The sequence below is a fragment of the Mobula birostris genome, chromosome X, assembly GCF_030028105.1.
Source record: "Mobula birostris isolate sMobBir1 chromosome X, sMobBir1.hap1, whole genome shotgun sequence".
NCBI classification, from domain to species: Eukaryota; Metazoa; Chordata; class Chondrichthyes; order Myliobatiformes; family Myliobatidae; genus Mobula; species Mobula birostris.
The window spans coordinates 77,564,250-77,589,038 of NC_092402.1; the positions used below are offsets into that span (position 1 = coordinate 77,564,250).

Below are 24,789 nucleotides of genomic sequence, written 5' to 3' on the forward strand. Positions count from 1 at the left end.
TACCCTTTGATGCCCTGGCTAATTAATAACCTATCTATCTCTGCATTAAATACACACAATGACTTGGCCTCCACAGCCGCTCATGTCAACAAATTCCACAGATTTACCACCCTCTGACTAAAGTCATTTCTCCACATCTCAGTTCTAAATGGACATCCTTCAATCCTGAAGTCGTGCCCTCTTGTCCTAGAATCCCCTACCATGGGAAATAACTTTGCCATATCTAATCTGTTCAGACCTTTTAACATTCAGAATATTTCTATGAGATCCCCCCCTCATTCTTCTGAACGCCAGGGAATACAGCCCAAGAACTGCCAGACGTTCCTCATACAGTAACTCTTTCATTCCTGTATTCATTCTTGTGAATCTTCTCTGAACCAAAATTAGGTGCCATGCACCAATGAGGGTAGAAGCAGGATGACTTGGCAGATAAATATGTGGCCGAGAAGCTGGTGCAAGGAGCAGGGCTTCAGGTTCTTGGATCACTGGGATCTCTCTAAGTGTGGTCTCACGAGTGCCTTATAGAGCCTCAACATCACATCCCTGCTCTTATATTCTATACCACTAGAAATGAATGACAACATTGCATTCGCCTTCTTCACCACCAACTCAACCTGAAGGTTAACATTAAGGGTATCCTGCACAAGGACTCCCAAGTTCCTTTGCATCTCTGCATTGTGAATTCTCTTCCCATCTAAATAACGGTCTGCCTGTTTATTTCTTCCACTAAAGTGCATGACCATACACTTTCGAACATTGTATTTCATTTGCCACTTCTTTGCCCATTCCCCTAAATGCTCTAAGTTTCTCTGCAGGCTCTCTGTTTCCTCTACATGACCCACTCCTCCACCTATCTTTGTATCATCTGCAAATTTAGCCACAAATATATTAATCCCAGAGTCCAAATCATTGACATACATTGTAAAAAACAGCGGTCCCAACACCGACCCCCATGGAACTCCATTGGTAACTGGCAGCCAGCCAGAATAGGATCCCTTTATTCCCACTCTCTGTTTTCTGCCATTCAGCCAATGCTCCACCCATGCTAGTAACTTCCCTGTAATTCCATGGGCTCTTACCTTGCTAAGCAACCTCATTTGCGGCACCTTGTCAAAGGCCTTCTGAAAATCCAAGTACACCACATCTACTGCATCTCCTTTGTCTACCCTGCTTGTAATTTCCTCAAAAAATTGCAGTAGACTAGTCAGGCAGGATTTTCCTTTCAGGAAACCATACTGGCTTTGTCCCACCTTGTCATGTGCCTCCAGGTACTCTCATCCCTAACAATCAATTCCAACAACTTCCCAACCACTGATGTCAGGCTAACAGATCTATAGTTTCCTTTCTGCTGCCTCTCACCCTTCTTAAATAGCGGAGTAACATTTGTAATTTTCTAGTCGTCTAGTATAATACCAGAATCTATCATTGTTAATGCTTCCACATTCTCCAGCTACTTCCTTCAGAACCCAAGGGTGCATTCCATCATGTCCAGGAGATTTATCCACCCTCAGACCATTAAGCTTCCTGAGCACCTTCTCAGTCGTAATTTTCACTGCACATACTTCACTTCCTCAACACTCTAGAATGTCTGGTATACTGCAGATGTCTTCCGCTGTGAAGACTGATGTAAAATACACGTTCAGTTCCTCTGCCATCTCTGCATCTCTCATTACAATATCTCCAGCATCATTTTCTATTCGTCCTATATCTACCCTCAACTCTCTTTTACCCCTTATATACTTAAAAAAGCTTTCAGTATCTTCTTTGATATTAGTCACCGGATTCCTTTCATAATTCATCTTTTCCTTCCTAATGATCTTAGTTTCCTTCTGCAAGTTTTTAAAAACTTCCCAATCCTCTATCTTCCCACTAGCTTTGGCTTCCTTGTATGCCCTCACTTTTGCTTCTACTTTGGCTCTGACTTCACTTGTCGGCCACAGTAGTGTCCTTCTTCCATTCGAAAATTTCTTCTTATTTGGAATATATCTGTCTTGCAGTTTCCCCATTTTTCACAGAAACTCCAGCCATTGTTGATCTGCTGTCCTTTCTGCTAGTGTCCCTTTCCAGTCAACTTCGGCCAGTCCCCCCCTCATGCCACTGTAATTTCCTTTATTCCACTGAAATACTGACACATTGGAATTTAGTTTCTCCTTCTCAAATTTCAAAGTGATCTCGATCATATTGTGATCACTGTTCCCTAAGGGTTCCTTAACCTTAAGCTTTCTTATCACCTCTGGATCATTGCTCAACACCCCTAGTGGGCTCAACAACAAGTTGTTCTAAAAAGCCATCCCTTAGACATTCTACAAATTCTCTCTCTTGAGGTCCAGTACTGACCTAGTTTTCCCAATCCACTTTCATGTTAAAATCCCCAACGATTACCATGATATTGCCCGTCTGACATGCGTTTTCTATCTCCTGCTGTAATTTGTAATCCACATCCCGGCTGCTGTTTGGAGGCCTGTATACAACTGCCATTAGGGTCTTTTTACCCTTGCCATTTCTTAACTCAACCCATAGAGACCCTACACCTTCTATGTCATCCCTTTCTAATGATTTAATATTATTTCTTATACACAGGGCCACACCACACCCTTTGCCTACTAACCTATCTTTCCGATACACCGTATGTCCTTGGACATTCAGCTCCCAATGCCAGCAATGCCCTGTAATGTGTAAATGAATATAATCCATAAATTTCTAAATAATGAATGTACCACACGTTTACTTTGAAACATTTCATTGCTTCAACGTATTTACAATGTCAGTGTTTCAAGTTATAGGACTGTTACAAATTGTAACAATAAACACAGAATGCAAGTCAGTAGCTCATTGGTAATAAACCGCCAGCCCGCTGAATGCAACGTGAAATATTTTCCTTATTGTACTGTATTTCATTATATCCTTCACTTAATAAAATCAAAAGTATGTGATTTTTAAATTTTCATTCTGAATATTCATAGAGTGTATGTTACAAACAAAACTAAAGTGCCGCATAGTCTTCAGGCCATGTAAACTGAATGGTTGGTCTTGGGCAGCTATATATAAAAAAAATGAGAGGGAATGTTGGTTGGGCCCTTCAATACAGAAAAGAAGTGGCTGACGTTTTGTTGCTCGGGCATACTGACACTGACATAAATCAGAGACCCTCCCTCCCCCAACTATCCATCCACTCATCCTCCGCTCACAACACCATGGAGGCCAGCTGACTTAGCACTGATGGCATTTGAACAAACAGCTGTGAAATGTGTGGCACAGGATACTTCTTTCCCCAACAATTCCATTAGGAAGTGTTAAATCTGGTTCAGCAGCTGAAAACTCGGCAAAAGGGTATGGTCCTATTGAGAATATTCTTTAGTGAAGCAAAAGATAAAGATAAGTTTTTTAGAAATGTTAATTTAATCCTTTATAAAAATAATAATTCATTTCTAACTTACTTTGCAAAAATTCTGGTTCAATTAATTAAGTAATCCAAATGATTGTCAACTCTTTATCTCCAAAGTGGGTGTTTTAAAACAATTTGCATAAAAACAGATTTTAAGCCAAGCAAACAAGAGTTCTGTTTCCGTGAGGTTGAAATAAGACTTATTATTCAGCAGTTTTGGATATCTGAAGAAAATAGCACATGGTAAGGGTGTAGAAATAATAGCGGCAATGTCCAAATAATCCATTCTAGTGATTTATTATTCAGGAGCATGCACAAAAATTCCCACTTTTCTACAAAATTGAAGTGCCCTTGTAAGATAACTATCTCCATTTGAAAGGCAGAAAGACTTCATGTGTCATTTAACCTGTAACTGCTCAGTGCAGACCTGATGTGTCCATCCATTTTGCATTGTTTAAGTTAATTACTGTACATATGAATATTTAACCCTAAAATACTGAAGCTGCTGAAAAGCCTGAAATAAAAAAAACAAACATAAATTTAAAAAAACATTTGCGGAGAGAAACAAAGTTATAGATCGATGATCTTTTGTCAGAATTGATAAAGGATCACCGACCTGTTTCTCTTGCCAGTGAAAGGTGATTGATCTGTAACTTTATCTCTGCCTCTCTCTCCACAGTTGCTGCCCGACCTGTGGTGTATCCCCAGGAATTTCTGTTTTTTTAAATTTTGTAATGACCAATCCCAATCTAGACAGTTCCACTGAAGGAAGAAGAGTTCAGGGCAAATATGTGAAAACTTGTGAAAGGAGCATTCCTGCGTGTGTGGTAGAGATCTGGTTTGGAAATTATGAATATGTCAGGTGGACAAACCAAAAGAAAGTCTGTTTACGTAGTGGTTTATTATAAGACATAGGAGCAGAATTAGACTTTTCAGCTCATTGAGTCTGTTCCACATTCTATCATGGCTGATTTATTTTCCCTCTCAGCCCCATTCTCCTGCCTTCTCCCCGCAATCTTTGACACCCCTACTAAACAAGAAACTACCAACCTTCATTTTAATAAGATGGTTGGAATTCAAAAATGAGGAAGAGGTGCTTCCATATATGGAGTTTTTGTTCAAACCCATCCAGCAGACATTCGAAGTTGAGCAGAAGAGCAGCATGCCTTATATTCTCTTGAGGTTGATCCATTCAAGGTGTTTAGAACAATAAAGGGATTTGCTGGAGTAGCTAGGCAGGAATAATGTTTGGAAAGTAGGAATAGGAATGAAGGTTGGATCTGGGCCATTGCAGAATAAAACCAGGAATCATGCCCTCACATAAGTTGTCATCATAGGAAGCCACAGATTCCTCAGGAAGTCTCAAACCATTTCGAGCGAAGTATCTTTGCCTTCCAGTTACTGTCATCACTTGGACAAGGGCACCATGGCAGTGTGGCGGTTACCACGATGCTATTACAGCTCAGGGTGTTGGAGTTCAGAGTTCAATTCTGATGTCATCTGGAAGGAGTTGTTGGTCCTCCCTGTGGAATGTGTGAGCTTCCTCCCACAGTCCAAAAGACCTACTGGGTAGGTTAATTGGTCAATGTAAGTTGTCCCGTGATTAGGTTAGGGTTAATCAGGGGTTGCTAGGGTGACATGCCTTGTAGAGCCGGAAGGGCTTATTCTGCGCTGTACCTCTAAAGGTAAAAATAGATAAACAAACAAACAAACAAACAAAAAAATAAATAAATAAATAAATAAACAAACAAACAAGCATGGCATTCAGTACTAGTTTTAGCTGTGATTCAGTTGGTCACCACTCACAAGGCTAGAAATTGAGATTCTCCTCCGGAGATCTGAACACAGAAAACGCCACAGACATCATGAGTCCAGCCTGAGGGAGAATTCCACATTGAAAATTTACTTTCTGGGCAAAACATTAATGTTGGTTCACATCATAAAACTCGTTCTGGTATTATTTCAAAGAAGCATCAATAACCGTGATTAAAATGGAGAATTGGAAGTTGTTGGAACTTGTTATGAGGAAAGGTATGGGTTGTGATTTCTGTTTGAAGGTACTAATAGGCAGCAAAGTGCTTTGGGATGTTGCAAAATTGTCAAAGAGCCCACAAAAAGAAAATGAGATGAATAAGCTGGTAATTTGTACCTGATGCTGCAGCCAGGATGCAGGTGAGGGTAGCAAGGAAACCTGTAAGATAAAGGGATATCCAATGTTCATCTGGTTGGACAAACACCTGATGATGCAGCAGCGCCAGAGTACTGCCCTGTTTTAACCTTGATTACCGATGTCATTCGTGGAGTGGATTTGAACCTGAGAGTGGCAAGATTCCTATTAGATTAGCTGAATTGACTGAAAAAGAGTAAAACTGACATGAACTTTTAAGTAGGGAGCTTCCCTTTAACAATGTTGGAGAATTTGACAATTCATGAGGTGAATTTATAATAACTTGGAGGAAGGCTGTGTTCCGAGGAGCCTTGATTTTGACGGGCAGCAAATAGAGAGACAGAGTTTGCTAAATAGGTTAAGAAAGCTAAGCTGTCAGCCAGAATGGGGGAAGTGAAACAGACTAGTTAGAAGATAGATGTTGCCAAATGCTCTCGTCACACGTAAAGAGAGGAAGGTGCCCTGATGCGTGCGGTGACTCACAGTCTGTATGCCAGTGTTTGTGTCTACTTGCAGCTGTTAATATGGTGGTGCTGTTTTGTAACAGGATTCCCCTGGCCATTCCAGCAACCCTCTAAACTCCTCTGTGAGCTGTGGATGTGGGATAATGAAAGAAATAATATGATAGAAGAACCAATGTATTTGCTTCATTGTTGCTATGGAGATATGCTAATAAGTTCTTTTTTGTATTTTACATCCTCTGTTTTTTTTGTTCATGTTGCTTGGCAATGTAAGCATGGTCTTTTCTCATTGTGCAAGGGGGAACCAAGAGACAGTCTTGGCTTGAGGCCAACTCCAAGCCCACTACATATTTCTTCTTCTCCTTGCTGATGCAACATCCATACAGCTCAGGTTGAGAAATGATTTGGTTTAAGGATATGGTTTTACTTTCATGCTTTGACCTACTCCCACAGACAAGGTGCATTAATTTAAGGAATGATCCTCAATAAACCGAACATAAGGTTCAGAAATGGAAAAGATCACAACAGAAGTAAATTTGAGCACCATCAGATGTTACCGAACCAGGTGCCAGAGATGTTTTCAGACAGATTAAAGTAGCATCTTTCCTCCATTTTTCCTAATGCAGCTGCTTCTTACAAATCTCTTAACAATCCTGACAGTAAATGTCCCAAGGTGTTTCAGAGAGAAAAAAAAACACAGAGCCAGTAAAGGAAAAAATAAGGATTAAAGTGTGATCATCAAGTTCGGTCTTAGAGAAAGAGAAAGGGGCTGAGAGGTTGGTGCCTGCACGGCTGACATGATATAACATAACGTCATTGAATGAAATATGTCACAGTTAGAAAAAAAATGGCCACAACTGGAAATCAGAGTTCTCAGACAAATGAAGAAGATTACTTAGGCAGGGGCTGGATCATGGAGGTAACCGAGCACAGCAAGTGTTTTATTACTGGAAGGTTGACTTAGAAATTATACTCTGAGCTGTAAGTGCACCATTATGTACATGTTGAAAAATGGCTGTTGGAATTTAATGCAGACAAGTGTGAGGTGTTCCACTTCGGCAGGACAAACCAGGGTGGGACTTACACAGTCAGAACAGTCAGGCACAGAGGAGTGCAGCAGAACAAAGGATCTGGGAATACAGATCCACACTTCCTTGAAAGTGGTGTCACAGGTGGATAGTCACAGTCATAGTCATAGTCATACTTTATTGATCCCGGGGGAAATTGGTTTTCATTACAGTTGCACCATAAATAATAAATAGTAATAAAACCATAAATAGTTAAATAGTAATATGTAAATTATGCCAGGAAATAAGTCCAGGACCAGCCTATTGGCTCAGGGTGTCTGACCCTCCAAGGGAGGAGTTGTAAAGTTTGATGGCCACAGGCAGTAATGACTTCCTATGACGCTCTGTGCTGCATCTTGGTGGAATGAGTCTCTGGCTGAATGTACTCCTGTGCCCACCCAGTACATTATGTAGTGGATGGGAGACATTGTCCAAGATGGTTTGCAACTTGGACAGCATCCTCTTTTCAGACACCACCGTCAGAGAGTCCAGTTCCATCCCCACAACATCACTGGCCTTACGAATGAGTTTGTTGATTCTGTAGGTGTCCGCTACCCTCAGCCTGCTGCCCCAGCACACAACAGCATACAGGATAGCACTGGCCACCACAGACTCGTAGAACATCCTCAGCATCGTCCAGCATCGTTAAAGGACCTCAGTCTCCTCAGGAAATAGAGACGGCTCTGTCCCTTCTTGTAGACAGCCTCAGTGTTCTTTGACCAGTCCAGTTTATTGTCAACTCGTATCCCTAGGTATTTGTAATCGTCCACCATGTCCACACTGACCCCCTGGATGGAAACAGGGGTCACCGGTACCTTAGCTCTCCTCAGGTCTACCACCAGCTCCTTAGTCTTTTTCACATTAAGCTGCAGATAATTCTGCTCACACCATGTGACAAAGTTTCCTACCTCAGCCCACCTATGAAGAATTTACTCTTTGTCCATGTTCAGTGTGTCCCCATGTGGGGCCATAGACTTCTTTTAGTGCAACGTAGAAGTTCCTTAAATCATACCTATCTGCAATTCTTCAATCTCCTCAGCTTTATTGCTCAGCCAGGAATCCTGCATCTGGTGCAGTTTGTGTTGTATAGTCCTTTGTATGTTATTGAAGACATTCTTCTTTGAGATGAACTTAGGGTCACTGAGGAAAGCTTTGTGGAGATGATGTTTCTCATCCAGCAGTTGTTTGATGTCAACACAGCTTTCATCAAACCAGTCCATGTGCTTTCTGGTAGCAAGCCCCAAAATCTCTGTAGCAGTGTTGTAGATCAGCTCTCAAAAGATTGGTCAAGCAATTTCCATATTCTGATTGTCCAGTTGGTGAAGATTAAGTGATCTTCAAGAGTGTGAACATAAGTCTGCTTTATGTTACTGCTTTTCAGCCATCTTGGGGCTTTCTTTCCTTGTGGGTGACTCTTGGGCTGGATATGGGTATTCTGTTTAGAACCAATGAGATGATGGCCTGTCCAGCATTCAGCACTGCACATAGATTTTGTCACCCTAATGCATCCTGCCTGTCTCCTTTCCTGACGATGATGCAGTCAATTAGATGTCAGTGCTTAAAGTGGGGATGCATCCACAAAGTCCTGTTATAGGTGGGAAGGCAGAAGATAGTGTTGGTGAAAAGCAACTCATGTTCGGCACATGTCTGGAGTTGTAGAAGACCATTGCTGTTGCAATGCCAATGACCCCATATCAGGAGGTGTTGATAGGGCCTACTCTTGCATTGAAGTCACCGATATTGACCACTTCGGGAACAGTAGCAATAACTGCGTGCAGTTCTTCATAGAACTTGTCCTTGACATCATCTGGGTAGGTCATGTTTGGGGCATATTACTGTATCACAGTGCTATCCAATGACAAATCTGTCTCCAATAATCCTGTACCCTGCTGTTCCAGATATAAATCTCTGAGTAGCACGAGGGTGTAAAGTTAAATATGGCCCTAACCAGACTGGGAATTAGAAGATCTGACTGGGCCACAATTACTCCTGAGGTATTTTATTCTCTTTGCTTGCCCAGTCTGTTCAGTGAGAAGAAGACTTGGCATTGGTGGTGAGAAGTTCACAGGGACCAGGCAGACAGCAGAATGGAGTTCTACCTAAGGTGTGCAGCCATTATACCTTTTCTGGTGCTATGCATCCATTTATCATGTGAATGTCAAAACATCTAGTGAAATGTGTCGTGTGCATTAACAACCAACTCTCAAGGTGAGGACCCTTCATCAGAGCTGAAACGTTATCTCTATTTCTCTCTCCAGAGATGCTTCATGAACTGCTGCATGTTTCCAGCAATTTCTGTTTATATTTCTCTTTTAGATACACAATTGTTGGCAAGGTAAGATAGCGTGGTGAGTGGCCAAGTAGATCTGCAGCAAGTCAAATACTTGGGTAAACCCACATCACAGGATGTTTAGCTCACTTTAGTTTAAAAAGAGATTTTGGCTTAATATTGGAAACAAGCAGACCAAATGTCGAAGAGTTCCTGATTTAATGATTCATAAAATGCTCCTGGGGAGTTGGAAATCTGATTTTCCAATACAAACATGGCATTGTTGCTGACTCTGTTTTCACAATTCATTTCCTGCTGGAGGCCTTGATATCAGAATTCCCCAAGCCCTGACGTTAATTTACATGAAGTACGTTTGTATGTTCTTACAGGATCATTCTACCTTACGACGCAATGTGGTCAGCAGTATGCATTTCTATTTGTTCTTAGGATGTGGGTGGCATTTAATGCTTGTACCTACAGTACGTCTTCAGAAAGGGTTTCCCTAAAAGAACTGTACTGATTAATTTGATTGGCCAAAGATGAAGGCCAACCATAACATCCAGCTGAGAGATGTGCAGGTCAGAGTGAGAATTCACTTCCATGGAGGTTGTCAGTAAGTTGGATGATTTAACAATGAGCTGGTTTCAGCCAATTAAGTATGCCATCTCTGAAGTTCAGAAAAGTGAGAAATATTCTGTCTGGGAGATATAGAGTGGACTTAATAGAGTAGATCCCATTAAAATACTTCACCTTGTGGGGGAGTCTGGAATGAAGGAAGTGTGGTGGTCTCATGAAAGAGATGAGGAGGAATTTTCACTCTCAGATTTATGAAGTTTTAGAATTCAACATCTAGGCAGTTATAGATGTTCAAACATTAAATACACTCATCAAGTCTGAGTTGTTCTACCTTTGGATTGTAGGTGAACCAATAACTGTTTGGATTGGGAAAAAGTGAAGTGAAGGTCAATGAACAAATCACAATCTAATAGAAAGGAAGGACACTTAGGGGACATATGGCCAACTTCTGCTTTTATTTTTTATATGAATAGAAATAATTATTTAAGCAACTATATAAATTAAATCCTAATGTCATGTACGTAGGACGATTGGCCACGTTTAATTCCCTGGTGATGGAATCTGGATCAATTAATTGGAATGTGGGGAAGATAAAACGTGATACGGATGATTGACACGGACTTGGTGGTATAATGGCCTGGATTCCGTGATACTTGACTCTACAATATTGCTCTGGAAGTTTTGTATGCATGAAAACTGACTACATGCTTGGCTCTGCAACTATTGGTCTAAAGTCTGAGAGCTCATCATTGTCTGCCACACCTCCTGCAGAAAGACAAGGAAAAATGGATGTTGTGATTTAACTACAAGCTGGAGTTTGTTACCTGTTAACCAAGACCAACAGCTGTGTTTTTGCCCTTTACTTGTCTCATTACTTTACCGTTACGCCTACAGTCAGCCCCATTTGGAGTTGCTTTCTTAGTCAGTATTTTGTGGTAGAAATTAGACATCCTACATACTGTCTCTTCTCAGACCATCTTCCTGCTCTCAACCAATACAAATTTATTTGTTTAGTCTTATCCTGTTTCCTCCATTGGATTGTAAAACTTATTTTTTCCATTTTACCTTTCAATGTACAACATCTTGTTTTAATCTTTCCCTGATGTTTATGATGTTTCTCGCTTTAAGAAAGCTCCTTAATACCAAACACAATTGGCTGTTTGCCCACCATATCTTGAGACTTCACCATATAAAGAATAGAGGGAAGGGTTTGTCTGCTCTATGTTTCAGTCTGCATGGATAGTTATACCTTGTTTTACAAATGCGCCTACACCGCATTAATCATGAAAGAATCACTACTTGACAGAACTTTAAGGAATGTTTTTATTTAATGAAAGCACTAATTATTTTTTCTTGTGTGGAACATTTTAAGCATTTATGAAAGTTAAGTAAATTACTGAATAGCCCATAAAGGCTACGATGGGACAAAGCTTTTCAGAAACACTAATTTACAAATCAAAAAGTATATCAAATAAAATTGCACCATAACTTTGATTTAATCAAAACATCATCAAAATTATGCTTCTGATATTGTAATTATCCATATTTGGTTTAATCTGAATTCTGTAAAGTTGATTTATACATGATACATCCGTGATTAAATACATCATTTTATTACAATTGGTAATATCTAAGATGCTGATACAAAAGATCTCAGGTCTCAATGACTAGAATTCTCAACAATAAAGGCACTTGAACAACTGCATGTGTTGCTGGCACAATTTATTGCATATTTGATGTTCTTTCAGCCAACCCACCTGTTCTTGCAAATATATTTGTTTAGGGAAAATCAGATATTAAGTATAAAATAAACATGTTTTAGATACCTGCCCAACACTAAAGCTGATATGTTAGCACATGAGGGGGGTGAGAAAGTACCAAATGTTGAGTTAATTTTTTCCTTGTTGCCAGTGACACTACAACTCCCCTCCATCACAATATGTGTCCCTTGCAACCTCTTCAACTCTTGAACTGTAACACAAAATAAGAATGTTGTTTGCTTTGTCAGTATCTGATACCTTTACAGTCCTTTGGGTGGTGACCATTTTCAAAAAAACAATGTTCTCAAGCTTTGCAACCAGGTTGCAGATTGTAGTTTGACTCAAGTCAATTATTGGAGATGCCAGCAAGCGTAAAATCTGTCAGAAGAAAACAGCAGTTCATTGGTGTAAATCAAATCAAGATAGAATCACCATCTAGCAGAACACATCAAGCATGAGCTCTGTAAGGCAAAAAAAAAGAAACCTTCACAGGTAGTTAAAGCCTTCGCTATTCCACACAACATCGCAGGTTATTGAAGATGGATCAAACATTTTCAGTGCAGCTAAATAAATAATCATCAAGGAATGCCTGATGACAAGCATGTGTCAGTGTGTACAATATACATACATATCTTTGGTCATTATTTTTTTTCATTGGGATATAGCTCAAAATTAATTAGTAACAATGTTTAGAGATTTGAAATGATTTTTCTGGGGAGAAACAAATAATAAAATCCATCATTTCTTTTCATTTGAGCCAAACTTTCCAAAAATGGTACATTTAAAACAGGCATTTGATCAGAGTGAACCTTCTAGACAATCCACTTTTCAAAAGATGTAATAGTTCTCTGATATTACTTCAGTATGTGCAAAACGTGGCTTATTAAATTTGGTTCGGCACTGACTAGATGGGCCAAAGGGCCTGTTTCTGTGCTGTACTTTTCTATGACTCTCTGGTGTCAACTATGCATAAACTACATAATAAAAGGCCAGAGTTCTGGAAGTCTCATTCACATTCAGCTACCTATTATTAAAAAAGATAGTCCAGCTGAGTCTATTTAAGTGAACATTTTTTACTCAAAGGAATCTAGTTCTTTTAATAATCAGCTGAACTACAGTGCAGTTTTCCTTTACTTTTAAAAAATAAGAAACACTGTCCAGTCAGTCGCAGTCATTAACCTGAATCGGATGGGATTACTGATTCGACAATGAGCCTATTGCATGATTTAGCATTTGTTGTTTGACTGCATGGTCAAGGATCTGCAGATGGGCAGTCACAGATTAAACCTATCCAATAAATTGAAAAACGTAGCATAAACTAATAATCAGAGGAAATGATATCACTGAAGCCTTTGACTCACAGGAGGGAAGTGGTTTAAATGCACTTGTGAAATTTCAGTGGTTGCATTTCCAGGTAAGATTGAATTTCAGCTGTGCAAAGGTTCTTTATGCACCAGCTGCTATGATTTTTAAAGGACAGTGTGTTTTGTGGACTGCAAAGTTCCTGAAGGAATGAATGTATACTTTGCATTACTGCACATTCCAGGAGAACCCTAAGCTGTTGATAGCCAATGAAATACAGCCTTTTTCAAGCAAATGCAAACCCCAGTTTTTACACAGCAAGATTCAAAGAACATCATAATTAGCCACTTGATCTGATGAAGTTGGCACCACAGGAATTAATGAGCAAGTTTTACAGCCAACTGTAAAAGGTCGAGCTGGTCAAGTTAAATAATCTTGGAAGGGATGGAAGGGGACTCTATTCCTCAGGCATGATCTGGAATAAGACTTAGAAGACTTTTGCTTTACTTTCAATCCTTGACTGACACTTTTAACATTTTCACCTGATTTTCTTCTGATCTCCCCTTCCAACTTTCACAGTGAGCCCTCAAGAAACAGCGGAAATTATTTCTTTTTTGGAGACTTCTTCTAATCTCCTGGGCAGAGAAAGGGAAACCCTGCAGAAATTTGACCCGCTGTCTCTTTATCTGCTCTGCCATGGACTATATTCTATAACTAGTAGAGCATCTACGTTTACCTACTGTGTAGTAGGCATTATTCCATAATCGGGAGACACCACTACTTCACTGGGGGCTTTTGACATGTGAAAACAAGTTTGAGACAATTTATTCACTTTTCAGGAGTCAAATGAACAAATAAATTGCAGAATGTAAAACCTCCCCTTATATACGGAGGACTAGAGCTTGGTAAGCATCTAAGCTGGTCATGCATTATCCCTGTCACTAAGCAATAGAGATATAGCTCTAAAAAATGGAGGTCTACTGGACAAGGCATAGTGGCTTTGCATTGTAAATAGCTGTGCTGAATTAGTATTGCGTAAATGACTGGAAATATCCGTCCTTCTGTATTCTTATGATTGCAGTTTTATCAACTAGAGCGGCACTGGAGATAATGGGACCCGGGTATATAAGTGGGAAGGGGAAAGGTGGGGGGGGGCAGTGTCTACTACCACCTAGTAGCCAGCTACAGGTAGCGATGAACTTACCCTGAGACCGAACCCTGTGTTCACCCCTTCAACAGCAGAGGCATTGGTCTAGCCAGGGGTTCCCAACTTTCTTTATACCATGGAACCATACCATTAACCCCAAGTTGGGACTCTAGACAGAGTTAATGGAAGGGGAATTAAAACAGAGGAAACAAACTGTCCCCAAAAGAAGATTTAAATAAGATGATGTCAAATCTTGTGATAAAATGAATTCTGGCTATGAATATAGGTTCATTTATGAGTAGTTGAAAGTCTCGCTTCATCAGGATATGCTATTGTTAGCAGATGCTGTGGTGAAAACAGCACATTCGCCAGCATCTGAATTGAAGAAGTCAGCACAACACTTCAAAAATGTGTGAATATATTTGTGTCTATTGCAATGTTGGCATAGGGGTGATAAGACACAAACCTGACGTTCCGTAAAACCAAGATTGATTCTAAGTTTGATTGAAAGTTATACAGTGTGACTGACATGACAAAAACCTCTTTAAAATTAGATTAAAAAATGGCAAAAAAAGGACCTTGCAAGTTCAAGGTTTTTGCTCATTTAACATAGTACGCAAGAAAAGGCAGGCTGCTTGGCATGTAATCAAACTGCCCACAGATTTGCAGAGATCCTATCAGAATTGCAACAGTCTCTGTTTGGCCTGACATGAGAAAGAAGCTATGATTAGCAGAAATTTGAACCTAAATATGGAATATTAGATGAACATTTGAAGCATGAGAGTTACCCTAAGAACAGTTCACTTTATAATGGTCTGTGAGTTTACAGACTGAAAATAATTAAGCATTTTCATAAGGAAGAATTTGCTCCCTCTCTTTCTCCATTATTAAAATTGCGTTAAAATGTTTAAATAAAAAAATAAATAGCAAGTGCAAAGGTTTATAACCCTGAAAAACTAGACCAGAGCCTGCATCATGATTAAAGAGATCGAGGCAAAACTCATGATAGACAAAAGAGACAAAGTGATTTCAGCTGGAAGCCGGTCAAGAAATATTAAATACAACAAAGAGGTTAATGCAGATCAGTCAGAAGAGGCATATCAACTGGAAAGTATTTCTGCAGCACGAATGTTTATATTTCTAAATGTGAACCAGACACGCCCCCTTTTCCATCATTCATGCTGGATTCTTCCAGGTGAATTTGAAGGGCATTCTGGACTTGTGCTGAATAAAAAAAGGCACTTAATTTCCAGGCCAGGCAAGGATGAATCCTGAGCGAGTCCTGGTGAAGTCAGGCTGCGACTGGCTGATTTTGGTCTCCACAATGATGGTGTACTTCTTGCCATGCATGAAACACTGAACGGGATCACATGCCTTCACCTGAAAGTTCCTTTTCTCACTAGAAATGGGAGAGAAAAATATTTTATCAAAATGGCTGATTTAGATGTTTCTAAGATACGTTTGGATGTTGAATAAACATTGTCATTAATATAACATTTATTTTATCTTAACATATAATGAGTATGCAAAAGAAAAACTAACACCATTATCAAAATTGCGACAGAAACACACTCCTTCAATCCTCTTGGATGTGACATTTATACTTTTTAGCAATAAGTTCTTAATAACAACAAAATAGGAACAGGTATTCACTCCAAATCCAGCCAAACAATTTGGCAATTACTTAAAGTCTGTAGTTTTGTCATAGAGGAACAGAGCACAGAAACAGACCCTCTGGATCAAGTGGTCCATTCTGACCATAGCATCCTCTTTGCTGGTCGCAGTTTTCAGCTTTGAGCCCGTAACCCTCCAAGCCCCTCACCTCCATGTACCTAGGAGTACACGGAGGGGAGTTAAAGGAGAATCGGTATGTCACCAAAGACTCCAGCAAATTTCTATAGATATACTGTGGAGAGCATTCTAACTGTTTGCATCATCCTCTGGTATGGAGGGGCCACCGCACAGGATAGGAAAAAGCTGCAGGAAGTTGTAAACTCAGCCAGCTCTATCATGGGCACTAGTCTCCCCAGCACTGAGGACATCTTCAAAAGGCAGCATCCATCACTAAGGACACCATCACCCACGACACGCCCCCTTCACATTGCTATCATAAAAGAGGAAGTACAGGCACACACTTAACTTTTTTGGAAATCTTCTTCACCACTACCATTAGATTTCTGAACAGACAATGAACACATGTACACTACCTCACAATTTTTTGTTGTCCAGCTTTGTACTCCTTATTTAACATTTATACATATTTCTTATTACAATTAATGTTTTTATTATGCATTGCACTGTACTACTGCCACAAAACAACAAATTTCACAACATATACCAGTGATATTAAACCTGAATCTGATTCTGATCTTGAGATCACTACCCTCAAGGTTTTGTAACTCACTATACTCATTTTGCATGACATCATCCCTTGTTCCACCTATGTCGCTTGTACCAACACGTACAACAACCTTTAGCTGATCACACTCCCCCTTGAGGATCTCCTGCAGCCACTCTGAGACATTGTGACCCTGGCACTCGGGAGGCAACACACCATCGTAATGTCTCTTCAGCGACCATAGAATCTCCTGCCTGTCCCCCTCACCGTTGATCACTATCGTTAGCGCTGTCGCTCTGGTCTTATTAAAAGGGATAGCACCGGAAAATTTTCCGGCAACATTTCTAAAACAAACAGCTGCATGATCAAGGATGGTGAAGCTTTAATACGTTGCCTTTTGTGGTTTTATTTTAATTGCAATGGCATTAGGACAAACAGATATGCACATTTTGATTTAAAATTACAATTAGCAGTGAATAAATGGAAATTGGCTTGGATTATGGCAGTCTTGCAAAGCAATGCATGATAGCCCCACAGGGATTAATTAATTAGGCACATCTTCAAGTTAAAAAGGTTGAAATCCTGTTATAACATCTCAAAGCAAAAGAAAGATTGATTTCTACTGCTGGTTTGAGACCGGATTAAGACAGCATGCTAGGGTATAGCAGATACTTGTAGGACACACTTGCTATTATTAAGCACTGACACCATTTAATATTTATCCTAGAGCAGAGTGAGGGTACATACAAAAAAGCACCAACAAGATAAAAATTATTAACTTTATTTGAATATCGTGTATTTTCTGAGCCTTTGTGAATTTTTAAACGTGGTTTGGTATCAAAATCAGGAGTACTCATAAAATTCAGAAAACTTTAACTGCTGACTAATAAGTCAAATTTTACTGGCTCTTGGTAACATCCAGGTGTTGAATGATTGGTTGCTATTGGTGCTGCACTAAGACTGCTGTCAAACAAGGCTTACTTTCTGTGACATCTTCAAAGTTTTTCAACTTGCATAATTTGTCCCACCAACTTCAAAAATACAAATGATCACTCAGGTGCCATGTACACAACATCTATAGATTTGCCAATGACACAGCTATTGCTGACAGAATTTCAGATAGTGACGAGGAGCCATACAGGAGTGAGATAGATCAGCTGGTTGAGTGGTGTTACAACAACAACCTTGCACACATCAGTAAGACCAAAGAACTGATTGTGGACTTTAAGAAGGGTAAATTGAGGTAACCTCCACCAGTCCTCATCAAGAATCAGAACTGGAAAGCATGAGCAGTTTCAAGTTCCTGAGTGACAAGATCTCTGATGATGTGTCCTGAGCCCAAGATATTGATGTAATTACAAAGAAGGGATGACAGTGACTATATTTCATTAGGAGTTTGAGGAGATTTGGTATGTCACCAAAGACACTCACAAGTTTCTACAGATGTACCGTGGAGAGCATTCTAACTGGTTGCATCACCATCTGGTATGGAGGGGCCACTGCATGGGATTGCAAAAAGCTGCGCTATGTCGAAACCCAGCCAACTTCATTATGGAGGACACCTTCAAAAGGCGATGCCTCAAAAAGGTGCCATCCATCATTAAGGACCTTCATCACCCAGGACATGCCCTCTTCTCATTGCTACCATCAGGGAGGAGGTACAAGAGCCTGAAAACACACACTCAGTGTTTCAGGAACAGCTTCTCCCCCTCCTCCATCAGATTTCTGAATGGACAAAGAACTCATGAACACTTCCTCAGTAATTTTTTCCCTCTCTTTTTGAACTGCTTATTTAATTTAAAATTTTTACAGTATATTCTTATTGCAATTGATAGTTTTTATTACTATGTATTACAATGTAATGTACTGCTGCTGCAAAACAACAAGGTTCACAACATATGCCAGTGATATTAAACCTGATTCTGATTCTGATTCAGGTGATAAAGAATCCACTGGCCTCAAGTCATCAAAGCAACAAGTTATGCAAAGCATCTTTCTTCTTTTTGGTCCAAAGCAATTGCCAGCTTGTTTCACCATTAAACATGTATTATCAGCAGGCCATGTGCACAATGTATTGATATATCCTTTCTATATGCAAATTGCAACAATGATGACACAAAATTTATTTATTTATTGAGATACAGCATGGAATAGGCCCTTCCGGCCCTTTGAGCCGTGCCGCCCAGCAACCCCCGATTTAATCCTAGCCTAATAATGGGGCAATTCACAATGACCAATTGACCTACCAACTGGTACATCTTTGGGCTGTGGGAGGAAATCAGAGCACCTGGAGGAAACTCACACGGTCACAGGGAGATCGTATAAACCCCTTACAGATAGTGGCAGGAAATGAACCCGGGTCACTGGTACCGTAAAGCATTGTGCTAACTACTATGCTACTGTGCTGCCATAATGATGTAATACTCAAGCTATATACACATTTCCTCTGTTCCGAAAGAACTATTGAAATCACTTAAAAAATTACAACAACCTAGAAATAAACCCACAGAATTATCAAGTTACTGCACAATCCTTTCCTCTCCATATATCCAGAACTAAACAGTTTTGTGTATTTTGTACATCTCAGTGTACAGATCAACCTGGCTCAAATGATAAACAACATCTTACATTGGCTAATTACATTGTCATTGTTTCAGCTTCAAAAATTGGCCCTGGTTAAAGGCCTTTTTTATGTTCAGCATACAAGGACAATTGGTTCAAGGTTTTAAAAAAAATGCTAAAAGAAGCATTTTTGAACAATTGATGAAAAACTGGCATGTAGACATTGGAAATTGCAACAATTTCCATCATGATCTTCAATTTTCAAAATTAAGTACTGTCTCTTAACTCACTCATTCAGATATTTGGGCTTTTAATTTCTTCTTTGCTATGCAATTGCAGTCAAAAGAAGTGCAAGTTTATTGAGCTAGTATCAGAAATAGAAGAGATTTCAGTGATTCTGGGACAGGGATGGAATGAAAACAATAAATTATCTTTCTTTGTTCTGTAAGAACACTATTGCAAATTCAGTCATTAATATTAGAACAGTTATAATTTCTGCATAATGTTACAGAAATAAATAATGCCTGCTGACATTGTGGAGAATTGGCTGTAACAATTAATGTGTCCAAACTAAATGAACAATCACAATGACATGCCCGCTTTCTTTGCCTCTGGTATTAATATTCCCCAATGATTTTAATTCAGCCATCTTACTCTAGACCACAGAGCTCCCTCCCGTCTGGGTCTATCAATATTTAATTAGAACATTAATGAAATAGCAAACAAATACAGTCAGTTGGCTATTTTTACATGTTGAAATTTTATCTGCTAATGCTTCCATTAAGCATCTTGGGTATTTTATTGGGTATTTTGTTGATATACAGTAGCTGGTGCGTCAGCTCAGATATTAAGCTTTTCTTCTCTTACACAATGCAGGTTGAATTGGGAAGTTTCCGTTACGCCATTTCAGACTTGGTATATACAGCATTCCCAGACTCATCCCACGACCCTGTCTATGAAGAAATTTAGAGTTTCCAATAACTGCCAACATGAAACTGAAAGAGAAATTATCTATTTTTTGAATGTGAAGTTTTGAGCATGGGCAATAGTTGTGTTTTGAATTGAAAACTGTTCTGTGTAAGGGACTTTACATACTTTGGTCTTTCAGCTCAGAGGCATTTTCTTTCCATCTCTTTCACCTCCCTTATTCACTTTAGTCTATCTCCTATCTCTGTTTTTGCTGTGTTTTAAAAATTCTTTCTTTTGTTCCCACAGCACTGTAAAATGAAAATTGATAGTCATTTGAAGAATTTTGCTTTATATGATTCAATCTTCTTTCCACCACCACAACACTAAATTTCAAGATGATGAAAATGCTGATTATATAGCCTTCTCCCTCGGTGTTCTCTATGTCCTACAATTAAGGTGTTTGAAAGATATGGATACTATACTATACATGGAAAGAAAAGGTTCAGAGAGATATGGGTCAAATGAGGCTAGTTCAAGTCGACATCCCACCCTGCAAAAACTCATTTCAGGGAGGTAGCACCCCCACCCCCTGCAACCCCATATCCCCACCCCCCCACGGTCGACCCCCAAGGGTGTATGTAATACTTTGTTTAGTGATTTTGTCTAATCTGTAAACCAAGTTGGGTACATGCAGAAAATGTGACATTAAAATATGTACTTATATTATCATGTTTATTCTATTACAACTTTAAGCAAGTCTACAGGGAGTTTGGCCTCATCACGTAGGACATCAATAGAGTAGCTCCTTAGCAGCTGGCCAGCTAGTTTAAATAACGTTAGCTATGCTAATGAACAAATGACACCTGTTAAACTCACCTCAATATGTCTTTTACATTTTAACCCACCATGGGCAATAGAAAAGTCACTGTTGCAAACAGTGCAGCGAGCAACACTGTCATTATTTTTGAGGTCGGCTGTAAAGCCCGCCCACAGAGAAAACTGATAGGTCTACTTAGCAGGGGTCCGCAATCGTTTTTGCACCGCAGACCGGTTTGATATTGACAATATTCTTCCAGATCGGCCGACTGGGGGCGGGGGTGTTAATCGCAACCGGAATATAGGTGATAAGTCAATCGCCTCATAACATTTTAAGTACCGTTTGGATATTAAACACACAGTGCATATTTTCCCCGTATGAACATATAAAATCATTGCCACACAACAATATCGCTGAATCAATGGGAGCCCTGGGCTTGTTTTCCTGCAACAACACGGCCCCATTGAGGGGTGATGGGAGACAGTGATACTCGAAGGGGGTTCCTTATGTCCAGTCTATTCCGCAATTTAGTTTTCATTGCATTCATTGCAGAAAACCCCGCTTCACAGAGATATGTTGGAAATGGAAGCAATGTTTTCAGTGCTTCCGTGGCTATCTCAGGATACTCAGCCTTGTCTTTGATCCAGAATGCCGGCAGAGATGTTATGTCAAACATACTTTTCAGCCCACCGTCATTTGCAAGCTCGAGGAGTTGATCTTTTTCCCACGCTGACATGGATGATTCACTGGGGACATTCACAAATGGGTCACGGACCCATTCCTTTGCACGTCTTGGGTCACTGATGACCTCGCGTGCGTTCAAATTCAAAAGTGCGTGACAGGGAATGAGGAAAGGTGCAGCTGACTCATATCGCCAAATCATATTGTTTCCTCATGGCCCGGTGATTGGGGACCACTCTTAGCACGAAGAGAGACCAATCAGGATGCTCGCTGTCCCTCTCAGAAAAGATCTATTTCTGGGATATTGTATATAATTTCTGGGCATCAGGGAGCCACTATCGATATGCGGGAGACTTCTGGAACTTCTGGGAGAGGTGGGATGTCTGTCATGGACGATTTGGGCTGAAGGGCCTACTTCTGTGCTGTATGACTATGACTCATAGTTTGATTTAAAAAAAAGTAACAGTGAATTATTGATAATACTAATTTCTTAACATCAAAGTTGTAAATACAACCCATGTTTCAGAAAGTTACTCCAGCTGTTTTAGGAAGTATTTTTTTACTGAAATTTATGTTTCAAAGCCTCTTGGAAGCACATCCTTGATGAAGTTAAAACAACAAATTTTCCTTTAACCTGTCAGACCAAGACAGAGGACTGTAATACTAACAGTTCTGCAAATTAGGAATCTAGGGACAGGTGATACATTTAGATTTAAAAGGAACAAAGAATTTTCATTTTATTCGGCAACTTTCACAATCTCAGGATGTCCCAACATGCTTTACAGTCAATAAAGTGATTTAGAAACATAGTGGAATATAGCTTTCAATTTGCATACAACAAAGCCCCAGAAGCCACAATGATTTAGTGATCAATATTCAGTGCTTTAGTAATATTGGTGATAATCTGAGTATTGGGAAGGACAGCAGTGATAAATCTATGGTTTCTCATACGAGTCAGAACTTGACGGGACTGAATGAGGGTTTTGTTTAAGATCTCATCTGGAAGAGGTGATCTCTGAAGTCTGGCATTTCCCCAAGACTGTAACAGAGTAACAGCCTGAACTTCATTCTCAAGTCACTGGAAATTGTACTTCTGAAGGTCTCAGAAATGCTACCTCAAAGGCATAGCTAACACAGATGCTTTAAACACTGAAGAAAATATCCCAAGATTGGAGAATTCAGGAGAGGATGATTTGTGGTGGGAGGATGCAGAAAGTGAAATTAGCAATTCAGTTGCAATTAGTGGAGAATGGAGATTCTATGACGCATATTCATACTCACTAAAGCCTGGATCATGACAACCCAAGTTCACTTCAATTTTTTTCATTATATACATCAGAAAGATGAGCTTTTCAGCATGTCAGTGTAGACTAAATTCAAAGCTTGGTTAGGCTAGTTAAAGACCAATTTCTCAGCCAGCTTTCCTCCTATGTGACTTTGAATGATCAATAGGATCATTCCCCTTCCTTTCCAGTCCTGCTGAAGGGTCTTGGCCTGAATCGTCAACTACTTTTTCGTTTCCACAGATGTTGTTAAAAACATGACTATTTATTTCATATAGAACAGTACTTGATATGAAGAGCAGTGGTTTTCAGGGTTGAGCTTTAGTAAGTGACCTGTCTTCACCGAAAGAGAAGTGACAGTCAGTAAAATTATGGGAGTCTGCGGAGGGGCTAACACAGGCCTTTGGTTTAGCAGTATTATAATTTTGCCAGGCTCTGGGACAGAATACAGAGAGGGACTTAATTAGGGCACTCAATTCATAGCAGAGCAGTTAAAGATCTGTGGAATGTTTATCCTGCACAATGTGGGAATCTGCAGTAGGTTCACTTCTAATGTTCCTGGTGATCACACATGTGTGATATATGTCCAGCTTCAGCTACTGGCTAACTGCATTTTGGAGTTGGAGGGATCAGTGAATTCACTGTGGAGCATCTAAATGTTGAGAAGTATGTGGCTATTATGTTCAGTGAGGATCACATTGGGAAAAAAGTATCAGAGCTATAGTGACCGAGGATTCAATTGTAAGGGGAATAAGTAAACGTTATTACTGCCTCAAATCTAACTCCAAGTGGGATGTCACTTTTCTGGTTCTGCGCTTAAGAGCAGCTGCAGATCATCTTGGTGGGGGAAACCCTTGTGGTAAGAGAAGGGATGAAGTCCTACAAGATTAATTTAAAGCATTAAGGGATGTTAAGCAGCAGGTCCTCAGAACCAGCTCTGAGGAAGGTGGAACATGTACATGCAGGACTGGGGCTGAGTGTGGAAGTGTTTGCTGGGGTTGTTGAGATTGTACACTATCATTTCAGGGGACAGTGAAAGTGGAAATTAGGATAGAAACAGGGGTCAGGAAGGAGAAATGAAAAAATGGAAGAAAGGGACACCCAGGGTGGAAAAAACATACAGTACCACAGCATTACTCACGAGATTCAAGTTCAAAGTTCAACATTCAAAGTAAATTTATCAGAGTACATATATATTGTACACCATATAAAACTTTGAGATTCACTTTTTTGCAGGAAATCACAGTAAATACAAGGAAACATGAATCAATGAAAGATCGCACCGAACAGGACTGACAACCAACTAATGTGCAAAAAATTAAAAACTGTGCAAATACAAAACGAAAGAGAAAATGAAAGAAATATAATAATAATATAGTAGGCAGCCATTGACTCCAGGGGATCACAGGTTTGCGCCTCTGGTAGACTGGGTTAAGCAGCGCCTGCTGTGACTGTGGAGTCCAATGTAGGAGCGACAGTCTTTGCCCCACTGTGTACAACAGAACACTGAGACAGCTCTGATGTCTTGGGCAGCTTGTGCACGGAGCTTTCAGCGGGCTCCCTTTTCCTCTGCTTGTTGCATCAGAGTGGTCTTGTACCTCAAGAGACCCTTCTTCACCTCCTGCTTCCAGGCACACCTGTCTGAGGCGAGTGAGTGCCACGAGTTGGTGCTAACACCAAAGGCCGTGAGGTCACGCTTGCAGGTGTCCTTGTAGTGCAGCTGGGGTCTTCCTGGTGGCCTCTTTCCAGACTCCAGCTCCCAAAGAGAAGGTCTTTCAGTGTGTGCCCATCTGCCATGCGCAAGACGTGGCCTAGCCAGCGAATACGCCTCTGTTTGAGGAAGGTGAACATGGAGGTGGTGCCGGCTCTCTCAGGCACTGTGTTGTTGGTAACCTTGTCTTCCCAGGTGATACCAAGTATGCGTCTGAGGCAGAGCAAATGGAAAGCGTTGAGACACTGTTCTTGTTTGTGCGCAGGGTCCAAGTTTCGCTGGTGAAGACCAATGTGTTCAGAATACAGGCTGTGTACACCTGGACTTTGGTTTTCATGATGAGTCTGTTGTTGG

At 40.1% G+C, this 24,789-nt stretch overlaps 1 protein-coding gene across 2 annotated transcripts in view; it reads right to left on the bottom strand.

Moving 5' to 3' along the window:
* Positions 1-11,267: 11,267 nt before the first annotated feature.
* Positions 11,268-24,789, bottom strand: part of LOC140191461 (unconventional myosin-Id) — a 591,692-nt gene continuing 578,170 nt past the window's right edge. For both annotated transcript variants that reach the window (XM_072248895.1, XM_072248894.1), the window contains one exon: positions 11,268-15,533. In XM_072248895.1, coding sequence (XP_072104996.1) covers positions 15,377-15,533 — 157 coding nt within the window. In that variant the 3' untranslated portion in view covers positions 11,268-15,376. The remainder of the gene's footprint in view (positions 15,534-24,789) is intronic.